General features: G+C 34.6%; 1 protein-coding gene across 3 annotated transcripts in view; it reads left to right on the forward strand.

Annotated features, from left to right (window-relative positions):
- COPS2 (COP9 signalosome subunit 2) overlaps nucleotides 1-12,058 on the forward strand; it is a 30,218-nt gene extending 18,160 nt beyond the window's left edge. For 2 of the 3 annotated variants that reach the window (XM_011222822.3, XM_034661004.1), the window contains 9 exons: nucleotides 394-504; nucleotides 632-709; nucleotides 2,784-2,958; nucleotides 3,716-3,894; nucleotides 4,021-4,073; nucleotides 7,030-7,127; nucleotides 8,451-8,533; nucleotides 9,276-9,334; nucleotides 9,973-12,058. In XM_011222822.3, coding sequence (XP_011221124.1) covers nucleotides 394-504; nucleotides 632-709; nucleotides 2,784-2,958; nucleotides 3,716-3,894; nucleotides 4,021-4,073; nucleotides 7,030-7,127; nucleotides 8,451-8,533; nucleotides 9,276-9,334; nucleotides 9,973-10,117 — 981 coding nt within the window. In that variant the 3' untranslated portion in view covers nucleotides 10,118-12,058. The remainder of the gene's footprint in view (nucleotides 1-393; nucleotides 505-631; nucleotides 710-2,783; nucleotides 2,959-3,715; nucleotides 3,895-4,020; nucleotides 4,074-7,029; nucleotides 7,128-8,450; nucleotides 8,534-9,275; nucleotides 9,335-9,972) is intronic. The other variant, XM_002917544.4, reaches the window with a different exon arrangement.
- Nucleotides 12,059-21,894: the final 9,836 nt, after the last annotated feature.

The raw sequence follows: 21,894 nt of genomic DNA on the forward strand, positions 1-21,894 counted from the left end.
TGTTTCTTTAGCTGCTTGCCTACTGTTTGCCACATAGTAGATACCAACTGAGAGTAGAGTGAATAAGATACGCGCTGTTAATAACAGCACAGCTAGTTCAATGTGCATATCATTCACTTCCATCAATATAAAATGAGTTATTAGATTGGAAAGGACAAATCATACTGTTAGAACATTAGATATTTTCTGGGTTTTATTTTTTAAAAACACATAAAAACAGATCTTGGCACTTTTTGTAAATTTGTTCTCAGTTTTGCTAAGGTTTTGTTAAATTATAGACTGACACACATTCAGAAACAGTGTATCTTATGTGTATTAAAGTTCAAAGATGCACTTTTAGTTTGTTCAAATTAACTTTATTAACAGGTACAAATTTGCTGTTTACAATTATAGAATTCTGATTTTTTATGTCAGATGGATTTACTGCAGGAATTCTATGAAACAACACTGGAAGCTTTGAAAGATGCTAAGAATGATAGACTGTGGTTTAAGACAAACACAAAGGTAACAATCACAATTACTTTTTTTTTTTTTTGTGAAGAGTGGGAGGGTGTCCTTAATAAGCTCTCCTAAAGAATCATGCCTTTTCCTGTTGAAATCTTTTGATTTTAATAAGTATGTTCTTTTACAGCTTGGGAAATTATATTTAGAACGAGAAGAATATGGAAAGCTTCAAAAAATTTTACGCCAGTTACATCAGTCCTGCCAGGTAGCATTCTCTTATTTTTTCTTAATAATTCTTCATAATAAAAGCATAAGAAAAAATTATATTTGAAACTTAATTGGGGATGTTTTTGTTCAAGATTCATCCCCAAAATAAAATTTGGCAAATAAGATACCAGAAAGTTTGTTTTTTCTGCATATTACATTTCTCCTGTCTTAATCATTATTTTTATGGATTGAGGCACAGGTATCCATAAACAAATAGGCTAGTTGATAATACTTACTAAGAATAAGCCTTTCGTATTTAGTTATAGACCCTGTGAAAATTGGAAAGAATGTTAGAGATATGTAATAAAGATATTTCATACCGAGTTTATCATATATCAATCTTCTGTAACAGTCCTGTCTATTAGAACTTCATATTATGCTAGAAACTAGAAATATTCTGTATTTGCACTAATATGATAGCACCAGCTACATGTCATCAGGCAGTTGAAATGTGTATGAGTTTTTAATTTTACTTAAATTTGAATGACCACATGATCTGGACAATACACCTCTATAACTTTTTAACTGTGGTTATAATTTTGATCAATACATTATTTGGTATTAGTTTAAAATTTATGTGGAAATACTGTTTTAAATGTTTTTAACCTCTTCCTAGGCTGTGTACTATTTTTTAATTGTATATGTTATTCCTGTGAATGGGAGAAAAGTTGATCGGGAAAGTGTTGTAAATTAATCACATGCATGTATTTTCATTTAACTTTTTTTTTTTTTTTTAGGTTTTGGTTTTGTTTTTTTTTTTAGATTTTTATAAAAGAATATGTCTTTATTTCCTAATAGTTTTCTTCGGGGCTCTTGGGTGGCTCAGTCAGTTAAGCTTCTGCCTTTGGCTCAGGTCAAGATCCTGGGGTCCTGGGATCAGGCCCGCATTGGACTCCCTGCTCAGTGGGAAGTCTGCTTCTCCCTCTTCCTCTCCCTCTGGCCCCCCACCACCACTTGTATTCTGTGTCTCAGATAGATAAATAAAATCTTAAAAAAAAAAAAACTCAATAGTTTTGCTTCATAAAGCAGATTAGTTATTTATGATTTGTTTCTTATCTACACGTTCTTAGAAAAGCTTAGTCTGATGTATAAACAACTGTGAGTTCAGTTCCACATGAAGTGGAAATAATAGAAGAGCCATTTCTGAATGGAAGAGGGTCTTTCAGCATTTATATAAGGAATAAGAAAAAGCCTTCTGGTGAAGGTTATGCTCAATTTATTTTGGAACATAAGAAAATTCTGTCTGATTGCAAATAACGTTATAGCAGAGATCTATGATAATCTAGATGTACAAATTGTGTCTTACGTATCATACATTTTACCTGGTTGTGATTCATTAGTGAATGACCAAACAGAATTCTGTTGGAAGACCAAATAAATAATAAATTTTGGCTTTGTGTAAGGGCTTGATATTTGTGATTATCTGACTGTTGCCTATATTCTATTTTTCATGGCCTGTATTTTGTGGACTGTTGGTTATTTTTCAAAGTTGAACTCAAATGTTACCACCTTTGTTATTCCTTTGACATACATCAGCAGAGTTAGTTAGTTTCTCTTCCATTCTTCTGGGCACTTGCTTCATGCTTCAAATAGAATCATTATTTATATTGTAATTTATCTGTTGACAGATTAATCTTCTAGATTGCCAGGAACATTAGCTTATTTAACTGTGTGTTTCTCCAAGGTAGACCCAGTGCCTGCCTGGCACTAGGAAGGCGCTTGGAAGTGCTTTTTGATCAAATCAGTGGATATAAAGTGGTTGTGAAGATTTGGGGAAGACCATAAAGAAACTCCTCCAAGATAAAAACAAACGTTATAACATTTTGTACATTAAAAAATACTTCTGGTCACTTTTTCCTTATTGAGTGACTAGAAAGTACAGAGAATGTGTGCATTCCTTTTTGTCTATTAAAGGTAGTATTCTTAGATTCCTGGATCTTAATTAAAATTTGTAGTGTGTTTACACACAGAATTAGTATTATAAACGTAAGGATCTCAGGCTAACTCAAATAAGAATTACTAGGTTGACTGTGAATTCTTTTTTAACTAAAGTTCATTATTTGTTTTCTTAGACTGATGATGGAGAAGATGACCTGAAAAAAGGTACACAGTTATTAGAAATATACGCTTTGGAAATTCAAATGTACACGGCACAGAAGAATAACAAAAAACTTAAAGCACTCTATGAACAGTCACTTCACATCAAGTCTGCCATCCCTCATCCACTGATCATGGGAGTCATCAGAGGCAAGTTTTGTTTGGAGAAGGGTGGGCAGTGTCACAGGAAGATACCAGGGTGTCATTGTATATGGCTGAATGACACTGAAGGTTGTTTCTGTTGTAGTGAAAATAAATGGCAAAGTAGTAAAATCAGTGAAATGATGTAGTCTTAGAAAGAAGTTAGAATTAGAAATTGAATTTTTTGTCTTGTAAAATTTTACATCAATGAACTACTTGAATAGAAAATTTACCATCAGAAGTTCTATTCTCAAGATTGGCGGTGGGGGGAGAGGGGGGGAAAAAAGAAGTTCTATTCTTGAGTTGTAATGATATACACAAAATTATTTTCTGCCTCAACTGAGAATAAAGATTTCCAAATGCTTGTTTGATGTTTATAATGAAGAACTTGCTTTTTAGAATTAAAGTGAGTACTGGGGCACCTGTGTGGCTTAGTTGGTTAAGCATCTGACTCTTGATTTTTGGCTCAGGTCATGATCTCAGGGTGTAAGATCAAGTCTTGCATCCAGCTCCATGCTGAGCGTGGAGCCGACTTGAGATCCTCTCTCTCCCCCTCTCCCTCACCCCTCCCGCCACTGTCTCTTCTCCCCCTCCCACTGCCCCCAATAAAAAGGAATTAAAGCAAGTACCTTGGGGCTAGTGCTATTCAAGCTATAGAATTAAAAAAATGGAAAGCCACTATCATAGTTTTCATTTGATTTTTATAAAGTGCTCAATCTTAGTACAGAACTGCAAATACCCTTTGACTCTTTTTTATTCTTTATAGAATGTGGTGGTAAAATGCACTTGAGAGAAGGTGAATTTGAAAAGGCACACACTGATTTTTTTGAAGCCTTCAAGAATTATGATGAATCGGGGAGTCCAAGACGAACCACTTGCTTAAAATATTTGGTGTTAGCAAATATGCTAATGAAATCGGGAATAAATCCATTTGACTCACAGGAGGTATGTGTGTGTTCTAATTGTTCATTTCTGTTGGCTATCTTTTCTGGAAATAAATGTTACTCTTTCTTTGTACATATAGCATAGTTAATTTTTCTTTTTTTTTTTTTTTCTCCTTAATGTCCTTAGGCCAAACCATACAAAAATGATCCAGAAATTCTAGCAATGACGAATTTAGTAAGGTAAGATTTTATATTTCGGTTAAGGTAAAGTTCCTTAAAGCAGTGAATTTTTAGAGGGGAAAGAGGGAGAGAAATTTTGAGAATTCAGTTAAAACTCCAAATTTACTCTTGTATTTTGGTTTAAAATATTCCAGAGTTTGTGAAATTTTTATCTTTTGAAGTCATTTATTCTGTTTCCATTAGTCACAAGATTTTGTATAGTATTGATTTATAGTATAGTATTGGCTGGTTTTTTTTCTTATTCTCTACATGTTTGTGTGTGTGCTGTTTTTCAGTAGAAAACTGATTGTAGGTATTTTAAAACAATTTCACAATGTTTGCTGTTTCTACCTGCCTTAATCCAAAATGAAATTATGAATTGGTCCACATAAGTCAAAAATGTTCAACAAGACAATGTCTTTATTCACATGTTTGCTCAATTGACAAGATTTTAAAAATCATTTAAAATAGGGGCGCCTGGGTGATCCCGGCGTTATGGGATCGAGCCCCACATCAGGCTTTTCTGCTATGAGCCTGCTTCTTCCTCTCCCACTCCCCCTGCTTGTGTTCCCTCTCTCGCTGGCTGTCTCTGTCTCTGTCAAATAAATAAATAAAATCTTTAAAAAAAAAAAATCATTTAAAATAAGTTTACCTCAGATAATATTCTGAGGTGAGGAGGAGAGGGGTCATACTGGTAAGAAACCGAAGGATTTCTTGATGACTTCCACGGTATGATGGTTAGCAACTGAAAAACCTGCTACGATCAATTAATATTAAGTAAAGTATAGAAGATAAAGCGAAAAAGCCTGGAAAAGAAGGCCTACTTTTGCAAAAGAAATCAGTGAGCAAGAAAAATTTTCCTCTGGGCTGGGAATAAATGGAGCCTCGGTTTCTTCAAGTCTTTGGTTTTAGATTGTGCAGCTGAGTTTACCAAGGCTGGAAGAATATTAGGGACATAGAGTAGAATGGGGTTTTTTGCATATGTGTGTAGATAATGGAAGGGATAAGGCATTCTTCTAACAGTCTTATAAGATTTAAAAGTACTGTTAGATTATAAATTATGAGTCACCCATATATAAATTTTATATACTTGGAGAAAGTAGCTTATTACATGATATTGTTTGAGTTCCTATGTAAAATGCCCTCATTTACTTTGTTTTCATCTGGGTATAGGTTTTACGCATTACTAGGTTTGTTTGTTTAAGGAAACTTTAATTTCAGCTGTAAAATATAAGAATGATTTTATCTTAAGGGGACTAGGAATAGTTAGGAGATAAGAACTCTAAATTACAATTTTAAAAAATCAGTTTCTTTGGAGCGCCTGGGTGGCTCAGTTGGTTAAACGTCCAGTTCTTTTTTTCAGCTCAGGTCTTGATCTCAAGGTCGAGTTCATGGAGCCTACTTTTAAGAAAGTATCACTTTCTTTTATTGTTTATTTCTTTATTGTAATACATATTTGTTGAATTAAGTTGATTTTAGTTATGAAAGGAGATTTCTCCATCTATATTTCAAATGGTTTATTCCTCAGCATTTGGCCACATTAACTACAAGATGATTTGCTTAGAGATTCACTTATGTAAAAATACTTTAGAAAAATGTTTATAAAGTTAAGTTGTTAAGCAACAGTTTAAACTTTTAAAACTCTTAAAGAAAAATTGAGGGAGTGTTTTGCCCTAGACATTAATATGTCATCTGAATTAAAATAAATACATTAAAATGGAATAAAGAGCTGATTTATCAGACCTTTAAAAGGTAATGACTGTATTTATATTTTACTAGATCATACAGTTTACTCCAGTGAAACCTTTATATTGGAACTCAGCTTATTTTAATGGTAAATTTTGACCCAAGCAAGTGGTTTGTGGTGTCCCACATCTTGTATAAGATTTTTTTTTTAAGTTAGTTAAATAGTGGAAGAATGTCTCTTGGTTAAAATATACACATGTGCAAGAGTTTCACTACTTGAATATATCCTCCTATAGTATTTTTTGCAATAATGTATTTGGGGTAGGTGAGAAAGTAATGCTTCCTAATTTTATCTTCCTAGTCAGTTGCCAGCAGACTAGAGGAAAATAATTCCTGTTGAAGCACTTGAATCACCTGCCCCTAACATGAAGTTACATTGCGACCCAACAGATGGAAGCACAGCAGAGGGCGTGCAGAATGGCTGATGATATGTCTTACATATAAAGCAGACAGTGGTGCCATATCCAGAAGGTTGGCTTCTTCCTTCTCAGCACCTTTAGCAATCCCCATAGTGCCCTACAGAGTTATTTTAAGAGTAGATACTAGACACCTCAGAGAATTATGAACATAAATCAGCCTTTGGCCTTCTGCAGCAGGGTCCATCACTCTCACCTTTGTGTGTGTGTGTCCCATTTGGCACTAATTACCTGCCACTGATATTTCTGCTATATAACTCAGTGGAATTTTAAGGCTAGAGAAAATTTAGAATCAAATGTTCACTTTGCAGAGTTTTAGCAGTTGCTGGTAGCTTTCTAGAAGATAAAAATTAGGAAGCTGCATTTCTGAATAATCTTCAGAGAGAATGTAGTATCTTATTTGAGACAAGGCCAAATTCCTCCATACAATAGTATGCATGAAACCTCATTTCTTAGGGATTAAATGATAAATGCACAATGTAATTTGAAACTATCAAGCATTAAACAGTTTTTAAATTTGTCAGTTTTTAATAGTGTTTTAAGATTTTGAGAAGAATTTAATGAACTATATATAAATATAGTATGTGACACCAAAAGAAGGTTTATTTAATCTTTATAAAACTGAAAGCATTAAAAAAGAAATTAATTTTATTTGGAGAAGGATGTGTGTGTTGTGTTTAACTCTGATTTCTATGACAGAAACTATAATGTAATTTAGATTTTTGCATATAAAAATTGAGAAATAGGCTTTTTGAATTATTTGAGTTAATTCATGACTTCTTCATGTTTGACAAGATTTATACTTTTTCTTTTAGTGCCTATCAGAATAATGACATCACTGAATTTGAAAAGATTCTGAAAACAAATCACAGCAACATCATGGATGATCCTTTCATTAGGGAACACATTGAAGGTATATTCTTTCTGCTAATTGAATTCAGTTACCTTCTTTGCCACTGTCAAGCAGTGCTTCTTAATGGAGCTGCATGGAATTTAACCAGTTTTCTTCTGTGTATTGCCAAGTATAGAAATGTTTCTAAATGCTGTCATAGAATAGGATATTATTTAAAATTAAAGAAATCATTTACCAGTTTCCTGCTATTTATTAAGATCATCAAATTCTTACATGATATCCATTTCACTTAAGGTAGCTGTCTGTCCCTTTTACCTTTTTATTCTAATTTAGATATTGTTGCGTGTTTACTACTGATACTTAGGTTCAAAGTTAATTTTTAGGATTTTGGATAAGTAACAAAAACTTCAAAAGTAGTCGGCTGTAGATGATGCGGCGATGCATTACTTTGAAGGGTGGCCAGTAAGTGTATGAGATTTTTAATAAGTTCTGTTGGATTAACAAAGACAAAAATCATTCCTTGTTCTGGGGCCTCTTTTGTACCTCCAGTGTTCCCACCTGTAATGGAGCTATTTGAGGGTTTTTAAATGACCATTTGGAACAACTCATTCAAATACTTAAATTCCAGATGCACCAGGAAAATCCGAAGAATACTTTGGAAGTAATGTTCTTTTTTCCCCACCTTCCTTTCTCTTTCATTCAGCAGACATTTTAAAAGTTCTTGTATGAAGCTAGAATGATACTACACTTGTGGATATAGAAAAATTTAGAAGCCCTGTGCATGAACTCCAGTCTAGTTTTTTGTTGTTTTTTTAAGGCTCTTGTCTGTGAAGAAATTGGAGAAAATTGCAAGATCATTGTATAAAATATAATACTCTAGATTTTTCAGAGAGCATAAAATAAGGGACTTAACTGGCATGAATCAGAGTTTCATGAAAAATGTTAACTATAGAGGAGATGATGAACAGTGTGTAGTATTATCGAGAGGACAAAAGGATATTTTAGGTAGCACCACAGCATAAGCAAAATCAGGGAAGTGGGAACAAGAAAAAATTATGAAAAAGGTAGCCTCTGATCTTACTGTGCGTCTGTTGGACCCAAATATTTTTAGATCCAAATACCTTATGTCTGGGGCACCGGGCTGGCTCAATCAGTAGAGCATGTTACTCTTGATCTTGGGGTGATGAGTTTGAGCCCCATGTTGGGCGTAGAGCTTAGTTAAAAACAAACCAAAAAAACCAAATACATTATTATGTCCTTGCCAGGCAGAAAGATTTTGGGAAAATAATTGATATAGTTAATTAATGTGATTTAGAAGTACATAATGTTTCATGCAGATATACAAACTGTTAAATTTATTTTTGTTTTTGCCTTTTATTTCAGAGCTTTTGCGAAACATCAGAACACAAGTGCTCATAAAATTAATTAAGCCTTACACAAGAATACATATTCCTTTTATTTCTAAGGTACTTATATTCGTGGATCTTAATATTTATAATTTGTAATTATAAATGCAGTATATTTAAAAATGATTTTTTGTAACATTTTATAATACATTTTCAAATTACAGCATTACTTAGGTCTTTCCTTTTAGTGTAAATTATTCTGTGTTTTCTTGGCATAAATTGAGTTTAACAGTAAAGAGAAATAAGAAATCATTACATTTCTTTTTAAAGATTCCTTCAGCCTCAGAACGTTATAGAAGACAGAGTAGTGGCTAAAATATATAACTAAAATATATATAAAATATATAAAGTGTTAACCCAACCACAATAAACTTTTGGTAAGAATATACTTTAGGGGCGCCTGGGTGGCACAGCAGTTGGGCGTCTGCCTTCGGCTCAGGGCGTGATCCCGGCGTTATGGGATCGAGCCCCACATCAGGCTCCTCCGCTATGAGCCTGCTTCTTCCTCTCCCACTCCCCCTGCTTGTATTCCCTCTCTCGCTGGCTGTCTCTATCTCTGTCAAATAAATAAATAAAAATCTTTAAAAAAAAAAAAAAAAGAATATACTTTAAAAATTACAAAGTTAAATTTGGTTAGACCTGTGTTCTCAAAAATATATAAGTGATAATGAAATTTGTCTTAAATTTTCTTTTCACTAAAGTTCCTTTAAATGGTGAGAATGAATTTAAAATCAGAATAATTATTTTCATAAAGTCTTTAAAGAAGTCAATTACTAGAATTATAATGAGTCTTTTGTCTTAGGAGTTAAACATAGATGTAGCTGATGTGGAGAGCTTGCTGGTGCAGTGCATATTGGATAAGTAAGTACTCGGCTGTTTCTTATCACAAAATGTTTAGGGCCATAACGTTTGAATAATGGGAGCAAAGGTAGCAGTGGAGTTCTTAATTTTTCACAAAAAGCACCTTCTGGCTATGATTTTCTATTAAAAGACATATATGTGTATGCCTGGTGGCTTTTTGTGAATGAGTGAGCTAAATATTAAGCCCTTGATCTCTGAAAAAGTTGTAAATGGTTTTCAGAAAGATTTCTCATTCTATATGTGACCCATATCCAGCTAGTGAATTATTTAATGACTAGTATTTTTTTATGTTTTTGAAGTATAAGGTATGGTATGTAATAGTTTTGAAAATTACATTTTTCTTGAAAGCAGTATGGTATTTAAAGCTTCACGGGCTTACATTTGGTCTTGATTAACCAGGTAAGTGTCTGCCTACTGGGTTCTTTTAGTGAAATTGATAAAATGTAGCTGAAATCCAGTTTCTGTGTAGAGTTTTAATAAGGCAGTGAATGAAATACGTAATTCTGAAATTGGTCACTTAGTGGTGGCCGCAGTTTCTTCTTTTCCATTTATTGATATTGTAAATATTTTATGAAACATAGTCCAATAGATGCATTCAATGAAAACGGTTTGTAGACATGTCTTTTATTTATTTCCAGCACTATTCATGGCCGAATTGATCAAGTCAACCAACTCCTTGAATTGGATCATCAGAAGAGGGGTGGTGCCCGATATACTGCACTAGATAAATGGACCAACCAACTAAATTCTCTCAACCAGGCTGTAGTCAGTAAACTGGCTTAACAGAGAACAAGCTTTCACAGACGTACTTAATGCAACAGTGCAGAGATGTAATCCTTAAAAGAACTGGGAATGGCAAAACTACTGTCGGTTGATGTGTCCTGAAAATTATTGGAGCTATGGCAGAAGTGCTTTTTTTGATCAACTGGTTTGTGTTTTGCTGCTGCATTTATCCCAAGAAAAACAGCTTTAATCTCCAGAAGAAAACCAAAATGCCATGGGATTTATGCTGTATTGACATCTTGCCCTAAACATACAACATCATAGTAATTTGTCATGGGCAACATGACCAGAGAGAAGATTTTTGTCATGATTTTAAATACACTGACATGTTACTGTTGGTTAAATTTAAACATGTTTTACCTGCAGAAATTCTCTCACAAATAACCTGCAATAACTTGAAATGCATACCCTTTTGAACACTTCCTTTTCTCATGTATAAATTAAAATGTTTGCTGCATTTTGCAAAATGTCAATTCTCCAAAAATGTGTCCGTATATTTCTGTACCTGCAGTGTAGTAAAGGTTTAGATGAAACCCCATAATTATAGTGGCATACTGTCACTTAGGTTTCAAGCAGCAAAATAAACAGTGCAGCTCAGAAATTGTAGTTTGGTTCTTGATGTGTTTTTATTACATTTGGGGTTTTTGTTTGTTTTTTAGTACCTTAGAAATTTCAAATTATTTTATCTTCAGTTAATGATTTTAAAAAGCCTGAGAGCAAATAAGTTGGTTATTTGCTTTCAAGTTTTTTAAAGTAGTCTTCATTGATAAAGTAAGGAGAACTAGTTTCTAAAAAAACACTTGCATAGTACTTACTTTGACAGTGATGCTTTAAAGGAATAAAATTCTTTTTTTTTCCTAAGAATGATATTCCTTTTTAAAAAGAAATTCTAACTTTCAGAATGTTCACTTTAAACAAATATGCCAGAACATAGACAGCTAAATGAATGTTACCCTGTATAGTGATCATGCTGGAAAATTATTTCCTAATTCCAGCATCTACCATTGCTCAAAACCTCTTGGGTTTTGCTCTTTTAGAATTGTATTCAGAGCTAATTTAAGTCATACACACTTTTTATGATACACATTGTTTAAGAAAACAAAAAGTATTATCAAGCTTGATTTTTTTTTTAATGGTTACCATCACTTGGCACCAAATGACTTTGGACAGTTTCCAAAAATTAATCTATCTTTGAGGTAATAGTAGAAAGTATGTAGCTGGCTTTGAAGGCGATCCCAAAAGAGTTCGAAAGTTTTGAGCGGTGGTAGCGTAGTTAGGATAATGAACTGTGGTCTTCCAAGGTGACCACCTTGAAGGAGACACAGCTCATTTGAATGTATTGAGTTTTGGATGTATTTGTTTCATTAAAAAAAAAAATCACATTATTTTATAGTGTCAAAAGGAAGAACTAAGATTAAGATAATTTCTTTGGTTTTTCTATTGCTTGTTATTATGTAAAAAGGAGTGGCAGTTCAGAAGGAAGACTGTTGTAACTGAAGAATGACAACCAAGAATTTTTGATCATTAAATCAGATTTTATAAACAGTGGAAGGAGCATGGACTTAAAACAAGGCATGCTTATTCGGTTTTGTCAAAATTTTACGAAAATATGTGATATATATTTATACTAAAACTATATAATCCTTAGATTTAGGAAAGCAATCAGTTAATGTCTTTAGCAGATTAAAGCAGTGTTAAATACAGGTGCAACTTGGAAATTGTAGAAAACTGAAAGAAAACGGAAGACAAAATGTCTCTGGTAGGGAATAAAAAAGTTTAAGATTATAAAACTATGTGTATTTTCTTCTCTTTTACATAAATCATTTGTGGAAAATGTGCTAAATTTTTTTTACAGGAGTGATAATAATTAGGACTTATTTTTCAATATAATTTGGAGACCCTTTGTTACCCCAATAAAAATGACAAGTTTCTGTGCCTGTATTCAAATATGTATGCATGTGATACTGTGGGGAAAAGGCCCTACTTAACTCTGAGTTGATGGAATTAGAATTTAAAGGATTTGAACTATGTGATTTAACCTTTACATTCCAATCTTCAGAATGTCCAGTTCACCTGTGATATCTTTGCCCCGTGGCAATAGTGCATCTTCCAGTTTCTAGAGGGAAAGCATGCACTTATTCTTTGGGAAACTGGGCTAAGCATATAATTAATACCCAAAGTTATACCATACTCTTTAATTTAATGTAATTGTATGTGTAATATAGGCTTTGTCTAATATTCCCTAAATATAAGTTCTTTTTTTAAAGTTATTTGCCACATTTGTATTAGGACACAGGTTTTTGATACATCTCAGCAGTCTGATTAACTTAAAGCTATTTTTATTTTTTCCCATTAAACATGTTCCATGTTCCTGTGCATCTTACAGAGTTGAAATCTTTTTTTGAGATTGCTTATCAAAATATAAATTAAGGGAAGTAAAATGTTAATTGGCAAATTCTTAGCATTTTGAATTACTGATTAAATCTTTCCTTCTGTGAAAACTATAGTAACAAATAGTTTACATCATATTGTGATGTGTTTATCTCCTTTTTCTTTTACCCCAAACCTGGAAAGACACTCCACAAAGAACTCGGCTGCTATTTGAGGGTAATAGATAAATGTCTGCTACAAAAGCTGGATTTCCACCTACTCATTCTAGCTCTTATGTTAATTTTTTTTTTTTTAAGTAATCTTTATGCCATGTGAGGCTAGAAATCATGACCCTTGAGATCAAGATTTGCATGCTCTACCAATTGAGCCAACCAGGCGCCCCAACATAACTTTTTCTTTTTTTAAGGTGAGATGAATATGTATGTACTAAGAATTGCTTTCATTACATGAGTCCCTTTAACTAAAGATTGATAATGTGTCCTTGGCGGATCTGATTTCACATTGGGGCATATAGTTTTAGTGAAGCTTGTTTTAAATGGGCAACACTGCCGGAGGTATAGTACTTTTTTATTACCTTATAATAAGATAATGGTTTGTTGCAGACTAGAAAACAGCTTTTCTTGACATTTAAAATACCTATGATGGTAATTTTTTTTTTAATTTTCTTTTTTACTCAGTAGTCTTTATAATTCTTCAGTAAACACAGGTAAGTAAACTTTCCTTTTGGGGTGGTAATGGGGATGAGGGTATCTACCAGTATACAAAGCATATATGTTGGTAAGGAACGATAGTTTAGTCCATAGGATAAAAATGTATTTGCCTAGTAGATTCCCTCTTACCTTTTTTAAGGGACTCAGAGATAACGACTTTATTTAATTTACCAAGGCTCCTTTTTAAAAATAGTAACCTGTTTTTAAAATATTTTAATATTATTTATATTTAAATAAACCTGAAAAGTTTTCATTTGATTCAGTTCTTTAAATTGAAACTTGTGCTTAAAAAACTAGTAAAGCTAGGAGTTTCATTCTTTATATGGGATTTATAAAATATCCTTTTGAACTGAGATGATTTAACAAAATACAGAGGGAAATGACTTATAGTTATTTTGTTTCAAAGTGTTAGTGAATATTATCCAAGTAGTTAGAATAAGACACTGGGTGTCAGGTCTCAGAACTTGAAGCTCAAGGACTTTGGTCTTTATTTGTGTGACCGAAATCAAAACTTAATTTTTTGGAGGTTTTACTTGTGTTTGCATTAGGTTCCTTCCCACACATACAACAAGAGCATTGTATATTTTGGTACAATTACAAGTAGGAATCCTAAGAACTTCCTTAATGTAGACATCAGAGATTCTTAACTTTTTGAATGCAAGTATATCAGATTCTATTAATTGAAGATTATTAGATTTTCCTGTATCTTCTAGCTAGCATGTGCCCTTAATAGAATGGATTAGCCAATAATTTAAAAATTGTGTTTACTTCTCTTTTAATCATTCAATGAGATTTGAAAAGGTTTCACTTTTGGAATTTCAACGTAAGTTAGAATAGTAATGTCATTTGGAGAATTTAAGTTTTATGATGTTAAGCACCACAATACAACTGTCAACGATTCTAAATTTCTGAGTATTTCTCAAAAAGCTAAAATTCAGTGTTGATTTGCTTTTGAATCTTGAAAAGATTTGTTTAACTTAGTTAATGTCCCAAAAGAAACCAATGTGTGGTTCTCTAAACTTTTGCTTCTTTAGGGTCATGTTATTTTAAAATCTGGCGGAATAATTAAAAATGCTGTCAAATCATATGGCATCAAAGATAGATGCCAACTGTACCTTAAAACCCTGTGATAGGCAAGAAAAGAGTAATTTCTTAGATGCTTATCTTTGTACTGGAGACAACTTTATTTTCTCTTGGCCAGGATTTTAAATTTAAACCTTGGTCATGATTTCCACGTTAATGGCCGGCCAGTATTTGTGTGTGTGTGTGTGTACGCTTACATGTAAATGTGAGTGTATATACAAGTGGAAATACAAAATCTCACTCCCCGATCCATCACGATGATTTTTTCCAGTTTCCATTACTTCATCACTTACTTCTGACTCATATGCCATGAAAAGAATTGCCACTGTACCAATAAAGTCTTTGTCATGACTAAGTTTCTCGTGGAAGTCAGTGTCTAAAGTTACAAAATAGGGGGCGCCTGGGTGGCACAGTGGTTAAGCGTCTGCCTTCGGCTCAGGGCGTGATCTCGGCGTTATGAGATCGAGCCCCACATCAGGCTCTTGGACTATGAGCCTGCTTCTTCCTCTCCCACTCCCCCTGCTTGTGTTCCCTCTCTCGCTGGCTGTCTCTATCTCTGTCGAATAAATAAATAAATCTTTAAAAAAAAAAAAAAAATTTTAAAAAAAAAAAAAAAAAAAAAAAATAAAGTTACAAAATAATCTAGGGGAATTAGTTGGGTGTGTGTTTTTTTTTTTAATTTCTTAAATGGGGCATTTAAAAATCGATAAAGGTTTTATTGGACATTACTCATTTTAGCATGAATTTAGAGATTATAAAATAATCTGGAAATTTTAATTATCCCATAAGTTTGTCAAAAGATCTTGGATGGTTAGTTATAGTGCATATTAATGCTGTGTTGACTAGTTTTTGTTAACATGTTTGCCAATCTCCTGTTTACTACAATACTAAATTTTTATGCATCTATGTTAAATAACAGTTTGGGGATAATTAAAATAAATTTTCAATTATAAGTCAACCAAGAAGTAGACCAATGAATGATATGGAAAATGCAGAATCATTTGGTTTTGCCACAGTACATAGTTGGCTGCATTGCAAGTCTTCTCAGTGTTCTTTTTTTTAAGATGTTATTTATTTATTTGAAAGAAAGTGAGCGTGAGCTGCAGAGAGCGGGTGGGGAGGGACGGTGGAGAGGAAGAAGCAGGCTCTCCACTGAGCAGAGAGCCCAATGCGGCACTCCATCCCAGAACCCTGGGATCATGACCTGAGCCAAAGGCAGACACTTAACTGACTAAGCCCCCCAGGCGCCTGTGTTCTAACTAGTTCTTAACTAGTATTAAAAATGACAAATTCCTTGAGCTCATACTAATTAGGTGGTAGAAAACAGGTTACTAGAAGTGTGGCAGAGGATGTCTGCCTATAATTAGAAGTCCCACAAGTTAATACTGAGAATTGACTATTATGTGCAGGATGGGGTCACAAGATGCTTTAAGACTTAGGTGCTCAGGGATTTTTGACTGGAAGTACACATTTTTTATTGGTAATAAAAGTTACATATTCTACCTCTTAAATATTTACTGTGTAAATACTAGTCTTGGCGCAAGACACTGGCTTCAAACAGTACACATTATATATTTGAAGGATAATTATACTTCTCTGAAATAGCTTCTAATTGTTTTATTTCCCCGAAAATCTTGCTCATTTTGTTTGAAATTCAGGGTTTAAATATTTTGCACTTTTAAGATTACCTTCTTGTTTTTTGAAGCATTCACGGAGAAGTTGACCTCTCCTGAACCCTGTTTAATGATCTATCCTGGAACAATTCATGTTGCAAACAAGTGTCTCAGGAATTACTCCTTCAGTATAAAACATTTCTAAGCAGGAAATTAAGCCAAGGAAGTTAAGTGGAGGGAAAGTGTACTCTCCCAAATCCTTGTTATGGTGCTTTAAAATGAACCCATTAGGGCTGCAGCATCTGAGAAAACACTTAAGAATTTATTATGCATCCAAAAAATAATGGTGTCAGGTGTAACCTTCAACCTAGTGGAATGAGCCAACCCTAATCTCAAAATATGATAAAGAAATCAGACAGCTTTTGAAAGTCAAAGGAACTTCCAGGCTAAGCTTTGTGGCCAAGGTTCCAATGTAAATTTATAAAACCAATGTTCTTTGGCCCTCTAAGTTGTGGAAGTACGAGGATAGGAGTTGGGCAGATCAACTACCATTTCGGCTACATTTCAAACAGCAGTGGTAGTTGGTATGTTGACAGAATTAGCCTAGGAAGGAATTACAAAAGCAATATATACATCAAATATCCTGAGTTGTATTTTTGTTTACTTAATAGTAAACAAAAGCTTATGGTCCCAGGGTGCCTGGGTGGCTCAGTGGTTAAGAGTCTGACTTGTCTCAGCTCAGGTCTTAATCTTACCCTTGTGAGTTCAAACCCCTGCCCAGCATGGAGCCTACTTTTTATAAATTTTTTTTTTAAGATTTTATTTATTTATTTGACAGAGATAGAGACAGCCAGCGAGAGAGGGAACACAAGCAGGGGGAGTGGGAGAGGAAGAAGCAGGCTCATAGCAGAGGAGCCTGATGTGGGGCTCGATCCCATAACGCCGGGATCACGCCCTGAGCCGAAGGCAGACGCTTAACCGCTGTGCCACCCAGGCGCCCCTAGAAACCTATTTTTTAAAATATTCATTTATTTGAGAGGGAGAGAGCACAATCGGGGAGGAGCAGGGGGAAAAGCAGACTCCCTGCTGAACAGGAGCCTGATGCAGAGCTTGATGCAGGGCTCAATCCCGGGACTCCAAATCATGACCTGAGCAGAAGGCAGATGCTTAATTAGCCAGCTGATGCTTAACCACCCAGGTGCCCCTCTGGAAACCTATTTTAAGTTTTATTATATAATGATGAATCCACTGTACATTAGTGGCCTTCAACCAAAGAAGGATTACCTATCTTGCACCTGTCAAAAGTGACTTGACTACAAACACAGACTACAAACTGATGTACTTTATTGGGTAGGGCAGGATTGATATTTAAAACCTGGTCCTAGGGCACCTGGGTGGCTCAGTCATTAAGTAGCTGCCTTCAACTCAGGGTCCTGGGATTGAACCCTGCATCAGGCTCCCTGCTCAGTGGGAAGCCTGCTTCTCCCTCCCATTCCCCCTGCTTGTGTTCCCTCTCTGCGGTCTCTCTCTGTGTCAAATAAATAAATAAAATCTTTAAAATAAAAAAAAATAAAAATAAAACCTGGTCTTTCCCCCTTCTCATTATTGTCTTTACCACCAAGAGGCAGTTAGGAAAGAAATCTGAAAGTGCTAGAATACTAAAAGAAACAGACTCTTTCTCTAACCCCTTCATCTTTATTTAACAGGCATTTATTTTTGCCCGCCATGTCCTAAGGGCTATGTGCTATGTCCTAAAGTTGAAGACTACTATAAGGCACAAATTATCCCTGTGCCAAAAGAGCTTAGTGCTGTAGGAGAGGCAGACAAGCATGCTAATTTTTGTTAGAGAAAAATTCTATCAAACAATAAATGAAGGTGGGAGAGGCACCTCTGAGTATGTGTAAGTTGATTTCACACATGATTAGGAAAAGTTCCTAGGGAAAGAGTAGTCTAGTCAGAGGTTAAGTCCATCTGAGGTGGAATGGGCATATCAAATTCAGGCAAGGCGGGGTATGCTGCTCAGATAGGAGAGGTGGTCAGGAACTCGATTATGGGTAGCCTTTTGTTTTTCAATAATGAGTTGAGATTTTATTCTAAAGACAATGGGAAACCAATGGAAATTTAAATTCTGATAAAGCATTTTAAAAGATGATTCTGGCCATTGTATGGAGAAATGATTATATGATATAATACTGTGACCAGGCAGAAGTAAGAGCCCATTGCAGAAGTTTATGATAGGTAATAGAGGCTTTTAGATTAGGATTTGGAAGCAAGTGCACAAAATCAGGATAGGCCAACAAGACTAGCTTATGAGTTGGAATTGAGGGTTGTAAAGGAAAGAGAACAAGATTCCTAGGTTTATTACTGAGCAACTTGTAGACAGGTGTATCATTAAATAAAATGGGAGGGGCGCCTGGGTGGCACAGTCGTTAAGCGTCTGCCTTCGGCTCAGGGCGTTATCCCGGCATTATGGTACCGAGCCCCACATCAGGTTCCTCTGCTATGAGCCTGCTTCTTCCTCTCCCACTCCCCCTGCTTGTGTTCCCTCTCTCGCTGGCTGTCTCTCTCTCTGTCAAATAAATAAATAAAATCTTTAAATAAATAAATAAATAAATAAATGGGAAAACTAGGAAAGCCTGATTTTGACAAGAGGCAGAGTGAGCCAAAGACACCAGAGTGGAATAGAAACTTGGAAATAAATAGTTGTATCACAGAAGCTAGGTATTTTAAAACAGTGATCAACTGTGAATGTTGCTGAGAGGTTAAAGAAGATAAGGGGTGCAAAGGCCCTAGGATTTAGCAACATAGTCTTTGGAGAGGCTAATGCGTGATGGGTATTTTCCAGCTTCCGGAGGAACTTGAGGAACTTCTTTAAACTGTCCGTGTCCTTTATTTCTTACAAATTGAAGGTTTAAAGAAAGTCTATTTTTTACAACTTCTATTAAGCAAGAGAACTTAGGAAATTTTGAAAAGAACAAGCAGACTTCTTACAAAATGTCTCTTCCTTATAAAATATTTAAAACCCATTTTCCCCTTTCCAACACTATATAAGCATTTAATTTAAATTTTCTCTTTGACACCTGTAACTATGAAATTGTCTCAAATCCATGGCTTTACTTAACATTTTTCTGTCCCTACAAAAGCTGTCAAACCTTTCTAGTGTTTATGAAGAATGGATTCGTAATATATGTAAACAAAACCCTTTCAGCTTATCAACTTTCATTGTACCCTGGGATATCAGTATACCTGGAGGTTAATGTCACCAAAATCATGAATTCTTGAAATGTTTGGATTTGTCTCCAAGGAACTTGTTCAAATATAAACAACACTGTGACAATTAAGGTTTGGTATTTGAGTAATCTCAAACTGTCAGTGGAACAAGAATATACTTTATCAAGAAATTATTTTATCTGAGGGGCGCCTGGGTGGCACAGCGGTTAAGCATCTGCCTTGGGCTCAGGGCATGATCCCAGCGTTGTGGGATCGAGTCCCACATCGGGCTCTTCCGCTGGGAGCCTGCTTCTCCCTCTCCCACTCTCCCTGCATGTGTTCCCTCTCTCGCTGGCTGTCTCTATCTCTGTAGAATAAATAAATAAAAATCTTTAAAAAAAATTTTTTTATCTGAAAGTACACTTTGCCTATATATTTGAATGCTCATAAAGCAAGTAGAATAATTAAATTTACAGAGTATCATATCTCAGAATAATGATAGTCATTTTCCACAATTAAAAATTAGTGAGGCGCCTGGCTGACTCAGTTGATAGAGCATGCAACTGTTGATCTCAGGGTCATGAGTTCAAGCCCCACATCGGTCATGGAGACTATTTTTTTAAAAATGTTTTTAAGTAAAATCAGGAAACAATTGACAAGTAGGATTCTACTTCTGAGGATAGAATACCGGAACTCTAGGACAGAAGTTGCCGTCTTAAAGATGTCTTTTGCAGCTTCCTAGCAGAGAGGAGTATAGTAAAGTTGAAAGATCTGAGGAACAGGGGATCTGCATTCTTCAGCTGGCCTTGAATTGAGGCCTTCTCACTTAACCTCTCTGAACTCCCAATTTATTTAGTTCAATGAGTCTTTTTAACCTCGGGTATTCAGAATTGAGAAAATCATAATCCTTGGCATGTGGGACACTATCATGTCTTTTCAGTCTATTTTCCATGTATTTAGATTTGCATATATCTTAAAAAATAATTTGCATGTCTATTTTTAATTTCCATAAATGATATAAATTTCATTCTCTTTTATCTATGTTATTTTCAAATCTAGTTCATTACTCCTGTTTTGTCTCTTCTATCTCATACACATGCCACAATTTACCTACTCATTTCTCCAGTGAGAGACATCTGTATTCCTTCCAAATCCTTACTACAATGATAATTCCATGATGGATATTTTATACCTATCTTATTATGGACTTGTGCAAAAATTACTCTGCGGCGTATTTCTGGAAGACTGGGTCTTCGGGCTTAATACTTATGTCGCCAAGTACTGCTGGATTATTCATCAAAATGTCTGCACCATTTAAGTCCCAACCAATAGTGCATGAGAGTTCTGGTTTTCTTCTCTCCTTGACAGCCCTTGATAATATCTGACTTTCTAGAATGACATTTTAAAAATCTCTTGATTTTAGGCTCCTCTGCTGGGAGCCTGCTTCTTCCTCTCCCACTCCCCCTGCTTGTGTTCCCTCTCTCGCTGGCTGTCTCTATCTCTGTCAAATAAATAAAAAAAAAATCTTTAAAAAAAAAATCTCTTGATTTTAACTTACATTTTTATAATTATTAATAATACTAGCTTGAACATCATACACTTATTAGCCATTCAGGTTTTCCTTTCTATGGACTATTTACTCTTCACAATTGGCTTCCTATTTTTTTAATATTTTGGATGTCACTATATATTCTAGATATTAACTCCGTATCTGTTTCATTTTAGACTTGCAAATATACTCTGAAGCTCTGTCTCTGGTTTCCTTCATTGAATAAAAATCTTTCATTCTGATGTTACTTCTACCCATCCCCGCCGCCTCCATCAACCATACTTTGTTGGATCTTAAGTCCTTTCTTACACTAGTATCACAAAAATGTTCTTTTATAGTTTTATAGTTTCCTCCTTTATATTTAGTTCTCTTTATGGAGTTTATTTTGGTGCATGATTTGAGATAGGAATCAAACTTTATTTTTTCTGTGTAATGAGCCAATTTTCTCAGTACCATCTACTAAATCATTATTCCATATTGATTTGTGATGCCACCTTTTTCAGCTACCCAATTTTTACATACACAGGGTATATTTCTGGATTCTCCAATCTGCTAACTGTTCTACTTGTTTCTTCAACCATGTCACCTTGTGTTTTTATCACTGAATTGAGTAATGTCTTAATTACAGGAGAATCCCCACCCAATTTGCTGCTCACTTTGAAATTAGTCTTTGTAGACGTTTGTTTTTCTGTATCAATTTTGGAATACCTTCATTGACTCCCTTAAAGCCCTGTAGAGTTTTAATTGGAAATGCCTGGATTTGGAGATTAATCTAAGTCTCTTTTTATGCCATTTAAGAATGTCTTCGGTTTCTCTATAAAGATCTTGAGCATTCTTTGCTATATCAATTTCCAAATCTTTATAGTTTAATGCTATTTTATTTACGAAAATTGGTTGGTTATTGTTGGGGTAGAAGAATGATATTAATATTTGCATACTGATTTTTTTGATCTGTCAGCCTTGCTGAACCTTATTCTATCAATGGTTGGTCTGCTGATTCATCTGTGTTTTTTATGTAGATAATTATAATATCAAGAAAATAATTATATTTGTATGCATTTCCTTCTATCCCTATACTTCTTATTTCTGTCTTACTGCATTGCTCAGGCTCTCTAAAAATATATGGAACAGAAGGGATGACAGCTAACCTTCTCGTCTCAAAGCATCTTGAGTTTCTCCATTAGGCATGAGGTTTATGATCAGTTTTGGGGAGTCAGCTTT

Source organism: Ailuropoda melanoleuca, chromosome 5 (genome assembly GCF_002007445.2).
Source record: "Ailuropoda melanoleuca isolate Jingjing chromosome 5, ASM200744v2, whole genome shotgun sequence".
NCBI classification, from domain to species: Eukaryota; Metazoa; Chordata; class Mammalia; order Carnivora; family Ursidae; genus Ailuropoda; species Ailuropoda melanoleuca.